The sequence below is a fragment of the Sprattus sprattus genome, assembly GCF_963457725.1.
Source record: "Sprattus sprattus genome assembly, chromosome: 2".
Lineage (NCBI taxonomy): Eukaryota > Metazoa > Chordata > Actinopteri > Clupeiformes > Clupeidae > Sprattus > Sprattus sprattus.
Window position 1 is genome coordinate 1,333,281 of NC_137921.1, and position 12,500 is coordinate 1,345,780.

The following is a 12,500-nucleotide window of genomic DNA, read 5'->3' on the forward strand; positions in this document are numbered from 1 at the left end:
CTCTCCTCCTCTCCTCTATCCTCTTCTCCTCCTCTCCTCTCCGCTACATTATCTTCCTCTCCCCGATCACGGACATCCCCTCTCTTATCATGTTTACTGTTCCACTCTGCTTGTCCGTGTCCGTGTGTGTGTGTGTGTGTGTGTGTGTGTGTGTGTGTGTGTGTGTGTGTGTGTGTGTGTGTGTGTGTGTGTGTGTGTGTGTGTGTGTGTGTGTGTGTGTGTGTGTGTGTGTGTGTGTGTGTGTGTGTGTGTTCCTGTTCCCCTGTCCTCTACTCTTGTGTGTGTTACATTCGACTGTGTGGGTGTGTCTGCTCTCCCCTCTCCCCTCTCCTCTATGTGATACTTTTCCTGCAGGTCTGTAGTCTTTTCTTTTTTTTAAATAATAGTGCAGGCAATTTGTGTTTATTTTCTCTTCTATTTTAATGTGAGAGTCTGATTAACTTGCACTTACATTGGAGTGTGTGTGTGTGCCTTGTGTGTGTTGCTGAGTACACACACATCTGTACAAACAGAGAGACGATGCATTTGACATGCTCTTCTGAAAAGAGTTCATCACAATAAAAATGAATCAGTTCTGAACACAATACTTGTTGTGGTGGTTGAATCAGTGGCTGGGATGTTATTATAGGAGGCTGCGTCCAGAGGGCTTCTTAAGGTCCTCTGAGTCTCGCCCAATCAGGAGGCTTCATCCGTCGACCTTGTTAAATTAGGAGCTCTCCTGACCCGTTGTGCTGTGAGTCACCGGCGCTACCCATTACCTGCAATCAGACGCTAATCAGGCTAACCAGGCTAATCACACACACACACACACACACACTAATCAGGCAAACCCCGGCCGCACGCTTATGAGCGGCTGCAGAGCTCGTCTGATTAGCACAAACCATCACACACACACACACACACACACACTAATGATGTGCTGCAGAGCTCTTCTGATGGTGTCTCTACATGTATCATTATGCGCGGGGAAGTGTGTTATTCTGCACTGGATGCTGTAGGCTATTCATTCACAAAGACTCCATTAGCAACATCATAATCAGTGCCGCTGTTAGGCTTTTTTGTGCCCTAAGCACATAAGCATAACTCCCACCCCCCCTCCCGAAAAAAAAAATTGTTTTTGCCAGTTTAACATTTTATTAAAACGAAAAAGGACAATCTACTTTGTAAACACAGTTAACAAAACAACTAAGCCAGACATGAAGGTGGACACACAGAGACACATAAATGTTAATAGTGTTTTGCATTCATCATTATGAAAAGAAGAGAAGTGTGTTACACACAGACACCACACGCACACACAAACAAAACCACACACACATACACTAACACAAACTAGATGCTCTAGGCTATTTATTCACAAGGACTTCATTAGCAACATCATAATGCTGCCGCGGATCTTCTTGTGGCACCTGTTAAGCCAGAGAGACATGAAGGGGATGTGTGTGTGTGTGTGTGTGTGTGTGTGTGTGTGTGTGTCGTTTGGAGTGGTCCTGACGTCACCCGAGGCTGGCTGACTGCTCCATGGGCTGAGCAGTAGCCCCTTTCATCTCCATCGCCGCTCGCGCTGTCGTTTCCCTTGCACCATGTGAGTCCGTGTCGATGGGATGACACCGGAAAACCGGTGGAGCGCGAACGAGAGCTCGCCATGCAGCGCAGAGACCACCGAACACACTCCGTTCCTGGTGTTGAACTGCGCGCTCCTCAGCCTGTCTTTCGTGCTCGGTGTGTCGGGGAACCTGCTCGTGTGCTGGGTCGTGTTCCGGAACAAGACTCTGCGCACCGCCAACAACGCGCTCCTCGTGAACCTGGCCGCGAGCGACCTGCTCAAGTGCTCCGTGGACACTCCGCTGTTCCTCGCGTCGCTGCTCTGGGCTGCGCTGAGGCACGCGGAGGTGGGCGCGCGCCTCTGCTGCCTGCTGCAGTTCACCTACTCGCTGTGCAGCTGCGTGCAGCTCCTGAGCCTCGTGGGCATCAGCGTGGAGAGGTTCCGCGCGATAGCCTTCCCGTTCAAGGCGGAGACGCGCCGAAGCAGCCGGGTCCGCCTGTGGGTCGTCTTCATCTGGGCGCTGGGCCTCGCGCTCGCCGTACTCTCACTGACTCTGAGTAAAGACGCGCTCTTTTACATGATGTGCACTCACGTGCGCCTGCACGGCGTCCCCGAGCCCGGCGTCGCGGACCCCTTCGGAGTGTTCGTGTTGGTGCCGGTTTGGGGATGCTGTCTGATTCTAATAGCTGTCCATTATTTGCGAATTTTTATCGTCGTCAGGCAGCACTCGAATAAGATATTTGACAGAGGAATCCAGTTGAAACACTCCATCATGTCGAGACAGGTCTGTGTGTGTGTGTGTGTGTGTGTGTGTGTGTGTGTGTGTGTGTCGTGTGTGTGTGTGTGTGTGTATATATAATGTGTGTGTGCAGGGGCGAGTTTAGGCTATTTTTAGTGGGGCCATGGCCCCACCGTGAGATAGCTTGGCCCCACCTGGCTCAGCACATTTTAAAAATATTATATTATGCGAAAATCTTGCTCTGCCATCGCGCAATACTTTGGTTGCACTGGCCAATCTGGCAACCTTGTATGTCTGGCAACGCTGCTTCAAACGAGGCTTATGACTCGTCCACTTATCAACTACATCTCTTCTTATTGGTTTGCACATTCTACTGCTCGACAGTTTGATCTGGTAGTTAGCTAGTTGCGCCCATAAACATCACATTTCTGGAGCGGCGAGCACCTACAAGAGATAAGAAGGTAGCCTAAGGGCTCAGATACACATACGCGTTTTGTTAAAAACGCGACGCTAGGAAATACATTGATTCCTATGGTACGGCGCGCTTTCACGCAAAGCGCCCCGTACCATAGGAATCAATGCATTTCCTAGCGTCGCGTTTTTACAAAAACGCGTATGTGTATCTGAGCCCTAAGTGTTTCTTCTTCAGTAGACGTGTGTGTTGTAAGAAAATATACACCGACACCAGATTATGCAAGCGTCTTCACTTCACTGAGAAACTTATCACCTGAAAATGTTCGCACCGAGTGTGTTGCAAGGCATTAGCAATTGGATTCAATTGAATTGAACTGAACAGACACAACAGTGTGTTGACCCGGCTAATTTGGGCATCATGGCGCTGTGGTTCACTGACAATTTTAATCCTATGTTGGTAGTCCAGTAGAAGTAAATAGCTGGCAAATGTGGGAGCCACTGAGTGCATTTAGCCAGGTTGAAACCTAGAATACGGGGTCAAGAGTGCGGCCGAGTGCAATTCCCCGACGTTAAACCGGACATTTTGAGATGTTAATGGAACTTTGGGAAAATCTGATCGATGGTTCTTCCGAAGTAGGTTGCTTAGATACTCACTTAGTTCTTATTACTGTATGTTTTTGTGTGAAGTGAATGGGATGTGAGTGGACAGATCTTTATTCCGCCTTTGTCAGGTATTAAAAACTTTCAGTTTGTCCTCCTGCCCACTAGAGACCCCCTGTCCTTCTTCTGTTTAGGGCCCTTCTATTTTTAATCCACACAGAAAGAGACCTTATTTGTTTATTTTATTTATTTATTTTTCTATTATTATTTATTTATTTATTTTCAACCAAGTGTGTGGTGTTCGTGTTTTTTGGCTCAATGATTAATCATTTTAGTGACCATTTTATTTATTTTCTAGCATTTGTTTTTGTTTTATCTCTTTACTCCCATAGTAAATGTTGAGTTATCTTCAATATTTGTCTCAGTCTCTCTGTTACCCATCTCAAGCCAGTCTTTTGAAATGAAGAGTTTAAAATTGACTGTTGCAGGGGGAAACACTACTCAAAGCAAATCTAATACTGCAGCTCGAAAATGTATAAATTAACTAGTTCACCTCATATAGCGAGAAATAATGTGCCTCTGTGAGCACTGGGGGCTGGGCCCCCCTAAAGACCAGATCCTAAAATCGCCCCTGTGTGTGTGTATATATATATATAATGTGTGTGTGTGTGTGTGTGTGTCCATCATGTCGAGACAGCTTTCCGGGTGGCACAGCTTCTCACAGCCACACGCGCCACAGCACACGAGCGCCAGTCTATCCAACGCCTGCGCGCGGGGGGAGTCAACAGTGGAGCCTCTACCGGAGGTGGGGAAACCCCCCGTGCCGTCACCGGAGATCGTGGGCGCGGTGTGTATCCTGACCCCGACGGCGAGGGAGCTCGGGCAGAAACGTCTCGAGGGGAAGCTGGCCAAGCGCTTCGGCTACATCATCGTCGCGGTGCTGCTCTTCTGGCTGCCGCTCGTGCTGTGCCTCCTCCTCAGCTTCAGCGCACCGGAGGCTCGCGCCCAGGTGAGGCGCGGTGAGGAAGTAGCCATCCTCCTTTTAGCCCTCAGAGATGCAATCCTAATTTCCGTCTTTACCTTAATTTCCCTCGGGATTTCCATTTATCTATCAATGTATCAATATATCTATCTATCTATCTATCTATCTATCTATCTATCTATCTATCTATCTATCTATCTATCTATCTATCTATCTATCTACAGTATCTATCTATCTATCTATCTACAGTATCTATCTATCTATCTATCTACAGTATCTATCTATCTATCTATCTACAGTCTCTATCTATCTATCCCTCCTATCTATCTATCTATCTACAGTATCTATCTATCTATCTACAGTATCTATCTATCTATCTATCTACAGTCTCTATCTATCTATCTATCTATCTATCTATCTATCTATCTATCTATCTATCTATCTATCAATGCAGTGTACTTAGTAGAACACAAATATTGGAAGCCATCATCGTTTAATTTATTATAATCCGTTGTCACTTTACCTGACCCATGCTGGGATTAATAAAGTATCCATCTAAAATACTGAAGCAAACCCTGCATATCGCTGATCATAAAGTCAAATTACTCCATTCATTTGGACAGGGAGTTCGTAGTAGCGCATTTTTTTTGCGGCCCCCTCTGTCTGCAGTTTCCCTTTTGTAATATGCGTTCATAATATTTGATTACAGCGGCAATGCATGCGTCGTGCTGGGACCAGCGTGTGTCAGATAGCCTAACTTTTGTAAGCGTTTGTTTGTGCTTTAATCACTATTCGTTTGTTTGTGCCTTGTGCACTTTTGCCAGGCTCAGCGCATGATTAATAAAGTATCCATATATCCCTCTATCTATCTATCCCTCTATCTATCTATACATCTATCTATCCCTCTATCTATCTATCTATCTATCTATCTATCTATCTATCTATCTATCTATCTATCAATGCAGTGTACTTAGTAGAACACACATATTGGAAGCTGTCATCGTTTAATTTATTGTAATGCGTTGTCACTTATTCTGACCCATGCTGTAGCCTATACCATTAAATGGCATACAATAAAGTAGAGACGCTCTTTTATATAATTTTATTGAGTAAATGAACATCTTGATTAGCCAACCATAATTGCTGCTATAAAGCTCCCCTCACACACTGCCCTCTTGATGCGGCCTGCCTGTCGTTTCAGGACAATTTGTGAGTGTGTGTGTGTGTGTGTGTGTGTGTGTGTGTGTGGGAGAGGAGTGAGTGTGTGTGTGTGTGTGTGAGAGGAGTGTGTGTGTGTGTGTGTGTGAGAGGAGTGTGTGTGTGTGTGTGTGTGTGTGTGTGAGAGGAGTGTGTGTGTGTGTGTGTGTGTGTGTGTGTGAGAGGAGTGAGTGTGTGTGTGTGTGTGTGTGTGTGTGAGAGGAGTGTGTGTGTGTGTGTGTGTGTGTGTGTGTGTGTGTGTGTGTGTGTGTGCGTGTGTGTGTGCGTGTGAGTGTGTGCGTGTGTGTATGTACGTGTGCCCTCTTGACGCGGCCTGCTTGTTGTTTCAGGACTGGATGCTGCGGGAGATGAAGACCTCCGCTATGGTGCTCACGTGCGTCCCGGCAGCGATCCACCCGCTCATCTACTCCATGCTCAACCGGCAGTTCCGCGCCGAGTTTCACCGGACTTTCTCCGTGCTGCGGAACTGCGCGAGGCGGCTGGCATGAGCCGTGCTCTCGGTGGCCCTACCCTCCGTGTGTCCGGTCTCTCTCTCAGGGCGAGACACGCATGTCAGCAGATGTCGCACACACACACACACACACAGACACACACACACACACGCGCGCGCTCAGGACGCGACACTCTTCCCTGTCACAAGCCCGGTGCAGTCTGGGGACTTTGGAGCGAGTCAGTCGCGCTAATAATAATAATAATAAATAATAATATATTGCTTCTGAGAAAGGCATCCGACTTGCGAACCGGCGACTACTTTGACTACCTGTGAATTCCCAGCATACATGACAAACACATCAAACACGTTCGAAGTAGGCGACTGCTTCCATCATAGCAAACATAAATCAAATCAAACACAAATCAAATCAAACACATATCAAATCAAACACATATCAAACACGTTCGAACTGCTCAAGGTGGACAGAGACTACTCGAGTGAACGTGACCTGAAAAATGCAAAAAAAATACAAAATAAAGTCTTTATTCAAATAATTTGACTTTATTCAAAGCAAATGATGTTACAGCAATATGAGTGAACTGTATTCTTATCTGTGTGACCTACCTACCTATCCAGTCCAACGCTAAAAGGTGTTAAACATCACATCAACATTATGAGACACGGGTAGCCGACCTGAGACGCAGAGACAGATCAGTCGAGATCAGCCGTCTCTGGGTTGCCTTAGCAAACACAGTGCAGATGTTTTTTTATGTGAAAAAAGTGAATTCTCTTTGTCCATGTCTTTTGGATGTTACCACTGGTAATTTTCCAGTCTCGCTGTTGTATAGTCATCCGCTTCGACTTCACTTATAAAGACACTTTCCTCTAACTGTTTCTTATTATTTCTATAGTCAGTCAAACATGACCGGACCCTTTTAATTCTGCAGTTACCTATTTTGGCCACTAGAGGTCACCCTCTGTCTGCGATGACGCTAGGGATAGATGCTCAAGGATTTACCAATCCCTCAGGTTGCTGCAGATGCACCGCAGGAGAGATGGAGTGGCAGCCTACACCACCCAATCAGAAGCTACCTCTGGAACAGGTGTGGGCGGGGTTCAGGTGCTTGACGATGTGTATTTAACTGATGAGACCTGGTTGTTCCCAAACTTCAATAAAACACTCCAACCTCAAAAAGACAGGAAAAGGATTTCTAGTGGATATTTAATGACTCCTAACAAAACGAGCTTGAAAATCCTGTCTGGTGTGTTGTCCTCTGTGGTGTAAGGGGTAAATGGTAAGGTAAGTAAGTGGCTGCAGTTGAGGTGGTGGGTTCAAAACTGGTTGGTTGCTCCAGAAGATTGTAGAAATATCAAAATAAAATACATACAACAAAATAGCTGAATGCTCAACATGAATGAAGCCACAGCCCTTAAATTAAGTGTGTGTACTTTTAGTAGTGGCTAGTCTGGCTGGCTGTTTTACAGGCTCCATAAATGGAGTTATGTTGGTCGACCAGGAAAAGCGTATAACCACCTGTGTTCAACGTGAACTTCCTCGGGGGGCCAAGTACGCCCCCCTTTCTCTTCCTCCTCACACATGTGTGTCCTCTGACGCCATCTTGCCACGATGTCTACCAGTGTCCAGTGTCCAGTGGTCAGCTCCGGCAGGCCTCTCGTGCTCATCTTGGTCCAGTCTCGAACCCACGACCCCGTCAGTGCAAGGAGAGTGTTCTTCCTCTAGGCCACCAGCTCCAGGGACAGCAGGGGGAATTGGAACCGAAAGAGTGTGTATTTGACCTTATGAAAACGCAGAGGATAGATGAAAGGACTGTTTCTATTGCCATGCCGTGGGGGCAGCCGTGGCCTACTAGCTAAATGCCTAGGGTTTCAGGCCGGGCACCGTAGGGTGGCCGGTTCGATCCCCGTTTAAGTGTAGGAAAATTGTGGGCGGGGGAAGTGGTAGACCACTGCTCTCCCATGCCCACATCCACGGCTGAAGTGCCCTTGAGCAAGGCACCTAACCCCGACCACTGCGCAGCCAATGGCAGCTCACTGCTCTGGGTTAGTGTGTAACCTCACTTCACTGTGTGTGTGTCATTTCCCTGGATGGGTTTAATGCAGAGGTGGATTTCAGAGTGTGTGTGTCTATGGCAGAGGTGGTGTAGTCACTTTCACTTTAGTGGCTAAAACATGTTTACTCTAGTGAAAGCAGGTCGGTAGAATAGAGAAGACAGTATGTTCCTCAATTAGGAACAGTGTTTTTCTCTCCAACTAAGCTAATTGCACAATAAGGTGCTACAAATCAATCACCAAATTATGAAGGGTGATTACTCAGGAGGTGTTTAAACGTTAGCCACCTGTGATTAAGTGACAAATAATAAGTGTAGACGTCCGTAGACGGTCTTGTTTAACGGGTGTCTAATACGGTGGTCTGCACAGTTCGCAAAATCGATGCGACAACAATAAAGCACCAACAACAACTTTCCAAAGTAAATGTATTTATTGCCACAAGAATAGTTATACATTTTAGTAAGAAAATCAAAAATAAAATATGTAAATCATGGAATAGCCACTCATCTAATATATTAAGCCTACAGGAAGTGACGTCAGAGCCCTGGTGATGGGCCGCTGACAGACAGGAAGGAACCGTGGTGCACACAGATCCACACTGCAGCCACCGGCGGAACACATCCGGAACCGGAACCAGGGAAGGTTCTGTTCCGGAACCACAGATGTGTTCCAGAGTAGGCGGCCATCTTGGACACCAGGGGAGACGGGGGTGGGGGGGGGGGGGGGGACAAGGACACACAGAAAGAGTCTCTTTCTTTGAAAGGGTGGCAACCCCAAACTCAGCTTTGGACCTCGTCACCAAACACCATACCCCCTCTCAGGGTCACTTTAAGTGTTCTCTCATCTGGAATGAAGGACTGCTTGCTATGATATGTGTGTGTGTGTGTGTATACGTGTGTGTCTCTGTGATGTTCCTTAACAAAGCTAATTAACAGTGACCTCACCACACTAGTAACCAGTCAGTTCTGAATGGTGAAATCAGTCATGGCATTAGAGCCACTCACACACACACACACACACACACACACACACACACACAAAATTTGGCACAACTTAACTGAGGACCAATAAAGACAGAACCTTCAGCGAAAGGTACACACACACACACACACACACACACACACACACACACACACACACACACACACACGGTCAAGGGAGACGCTTGGGGCCAGACCGACAGTAATGTTACAACCAGGCTCTCTGTGTGTGTGTGTGTGTGTTTGTGTATCTGATATTAGCCTACTCTCTCCCTCACACACACACACACACACACACACACACACACACTAACCACAGGAAACTCCATTTCTAGGGTGTACAGTTATGCAGCGTTAATGTTAAAAGCCTTGTGTGCTGCAGCGGCGTGAGATTAATCTGTGTAATTAATAAACACGTGTGTGTGTGTGTGTGTGTGTCTTCTGGACCCTGTGTGTGTGTCGTGTGTTCAACGTGCTCCCTTCTCTTTGTGTGTGTTTTGAACACACCAGTCTCCTTGTGTGTGTGTGTGTGTGTGTGTGTGTGTGTGTGTGTGTGTGTGTGTGTGTGTTTTTTGAACACACCAGTCTCCTTGGGGCAATTGCTCTGTCAGTTAGCGTCTGCCGTATACAACTGTATTACTTCAACTGCAAGTTTTGGGGGCTTAACACACGAGGTGAACGTGATTGCTGTGAACGCTTCAGCTTGATACGCTGCTAAATCCTCTACGTGTGTGTGTGTGTGTGTGTGTGTGTGTGTGTGTGTGTGTGTGTGTGTGTGAGTGGATGGTTTGGAACACGTTTGGGGGCTTGACTGCTAAATCCTCTACGATATCCAGGCCGTACGACGATGCAAGAATGCCACGTGCTGATGTCAATAACTAAGTTAGATACGTGCAAATATCATCAATATACTATTATTAAAATTGCTATAGGCATTCAACATCACAGCAACAAATGTAGGCCTATGATTTTTTTTTATTAAATAAAATAAAGAATATAACTGTTACACTGTCGTCATAGTAGTGCCCGTTATCCACGATCTGTTCATTAGGAATCAATAGCTGAAAATATTAGGCTACATAAAGTTTAATCACAGTTAGCCAACTGCTATTGAGTTCCTCAGAGTTACTGTAGCAGCCGGAGCCAATGTGGCTCGTGTTTGAGTGTCACGTCAAAGCTAACGGCCAATAAATCGATATTCTCTTATATACTCTTGGTGTCGACCTGAAATCACCACACGGGTGAAGGAAAGAACAGACTACAAGCCTGCCATTTGTGTCATGGATGTAATATCGGTGTAATTCTGGGGATAAAAGGATCTAAATATCTCTTTAAACAGTCACCACACCAGGTTTGAGTTAAAACGTACAAAAAGTGACTTCTAGGGGCAGTTCTGATATTCCGTGACGACACAGCAACTGAACCCAAACCGGAGCGCTAGGTAAAACCCAAGGTGCGCGTGACGCAGCCGTTGGCCGTTAGGAGCCCGGGAATACTTCCGCAACATGCAAGTTTAAAACCGTGATAAAAGTCTTAACGCGGCTACGCTAAGGACAGAGCTGTTGCCCCCTGTGTGTTGTGCGATGGGAACAGTGTGTGTTCTGTGATAGGAGCGGTGTGTGTTGTGCGATGGGAAAGGTGTGTGTGTTCTGTGATAGGAGCGGTGTGTGTTGTGCGATGGGAAAGGTGTGTGTTGTGTGTGTGTGTTGTGCGATGGGAAAGGTGTGTGTTGTGTGTGTGTGTTGTGCGATGGGAAAGGTGTGTGTTCTCCGATGGGAACGGTGTGTGTGAACGCGGTCACCGAGGGGGGAATATCAGGAGGAGAAGGTTTACGTTTTCACAGAAGCCCATACAAAACTAAACGCATTTCCGTTTCATGAAAAAATATTTGACTCTTATTAGGACAACCGTATCAGGTATTCATGCCTTTGTGATCTGACTGCGCTTTTTCAGAATGAAAAAAAAAAACAAAACAAAAAAACAACAATAACAAAAACAACCATAACAAACAAACAACAAACAAACGATGCCAAGAGAGGCAATCCCCCCCACCACCAAAGCGAGCAGTGGAAGTTGAACATTACACACTTAGTCCCTCGCTGCCAACCAAATCAACTTTATTAAAACAGCGTTGTTCATTTAGTTTCACATTAATTCCGTTTCATATATTTATTTTTTTCATAAAACAAATCGCATAAAAATAATTTTCAAGGTTTCCTTTCCTTAAAGCAGGCAGACATGATGGGAGTGAATTTGTGTGTGTGTGTGTGTGTGTGTGTGTGAGCGCGAGTGAGTGTGTGTGTCCAAAATTAAACTACAGGACAATGAGTCACGCTTCAGTGTTACGTGTGTTTTAAGCATTGTTCATAGAGCAGTGTGTGTGCCGTGTGTGTGTGCGTGTGTGTGTGTGTGTGTAAGCTTCAGAGTGCAAAGGGACCTTTGCTCTGGTATACTATGACTTGCTAGTAAGAGTTTTCGCTCGTAGGGTTTAAGAATTAAATCATGTGGGTTAATGGAGTCAGTCATGACAAACACACACACACACACACACACACACACACGGCGCGCACACACACACACACACACACACGGTTTAGTTTCCACTGAAGCTTTTGAAAATCTCCAGCAGACAACATTGATTGTGAGGGCGGGCCTTTAAGAGTGACTGACAGCAGCTTAACCAATCAGCACGTTAGAATGGGGAGGCCCTCTGACCAGGGAATCAGGAAAAACGATTGTCAGAACTTCACAGTGACCATGCATAAAACGGACAGCTCAAATCGACCAATCACCGACCATCATGCATGCAAACATCCCACACACACACACACACACACACACACACACACAGAACAAATCTAGATAGACATTTAGTAGATAGTCATTTAGGAGCACATCTATTCTCCCCAGCTGTCTGACACACTCTTGGTTAAAAGGCCTGACTGCCGTGTGTGTGTGTGTGTGTGTGTGTGTGTTGTGTGTGTGTGTCTGTGTATGAATATGCAGCGTTCTTCACAAACACACATTTCCCAGGACAGAGATCAACCATGCTTTTGGTCTTTAGAATATCTACATCGTGTGTGTGTGTGTGTGTGTGTGTGTGTGTGTGTGTGTGTGCGCACCAACACATGGAAATCAGGCCTTTGTAAAAGACAAAGTGGAGATGTGAACTCGGGAATGAACACTCTTAAAGTGACATCATGGACAGAGTGCAAAGGTCACGCAACACAAGCAGAGTGGACTGGATCGACCAATCAGAAAGCCAGGAGACTGGATTGGCCAATCAGACGCCCAGGAGACATCAGGATGAATTTGGACAAATGTTTAAAAACAACCAAAACAGATTCAACAGATTCTCTCACTGAATGATGTGGAATGGAAAAGACTGCAGGTAGCTCGACAGACAGACAGACAGACAGACAGACAGAGGATCAGACAGACAGACAGACAGACAGACAGACAGACAGACAGGTGTAGGAATGCTGTGCAGGGCTGGGTGGTGCGGTCTCTCTTCCTCC

At 46.2% G+C, this 12,500-nt stretch overlaps 2 protein-coding genes across 2 annotated transcripts in view; one reads left to right on the forward strand and one right to left on the reverse strand.

Moving 5' to 3' along the window:
* Window positions 1-1,604: 1,604 nt before the first annotated feature.
* Window positions 1,605-5,987, forward strand: LOC308360932 (D(3) dopamine receptor-like; the record flags this gene model as incomplete). Its single annotated transcript, XM_080833111.1, has 3 exons — window positions 1,605-2,330; window positions 3,997-4,308; window positions 5,829-5,987. 3 exons carry the CDS (start codon window positions 1,605-1,607, stop codon window positions 5,985-5,987), a joined length of 1,197 nt encoding a protein of 398 aa, XP_080689237.1.
* Window positions 5,988-10,645: 4,658 nt separating this feature from the next.
* Window positions 10,646-12,500, reverse strand: part of efhd2 (EF-hand domain family, member D2) — a 21,063-nt gene continuing 19,208 nt past the window's right edge. The window contains exon 4 of the mRNA XM_080831818.1: window positions 10,646-12,500. This exon is cut by the window's right edge and continues 245 nt beyond it. The gene's annotated coding sequence lies outside the window, so the exon portion shown is untranslated.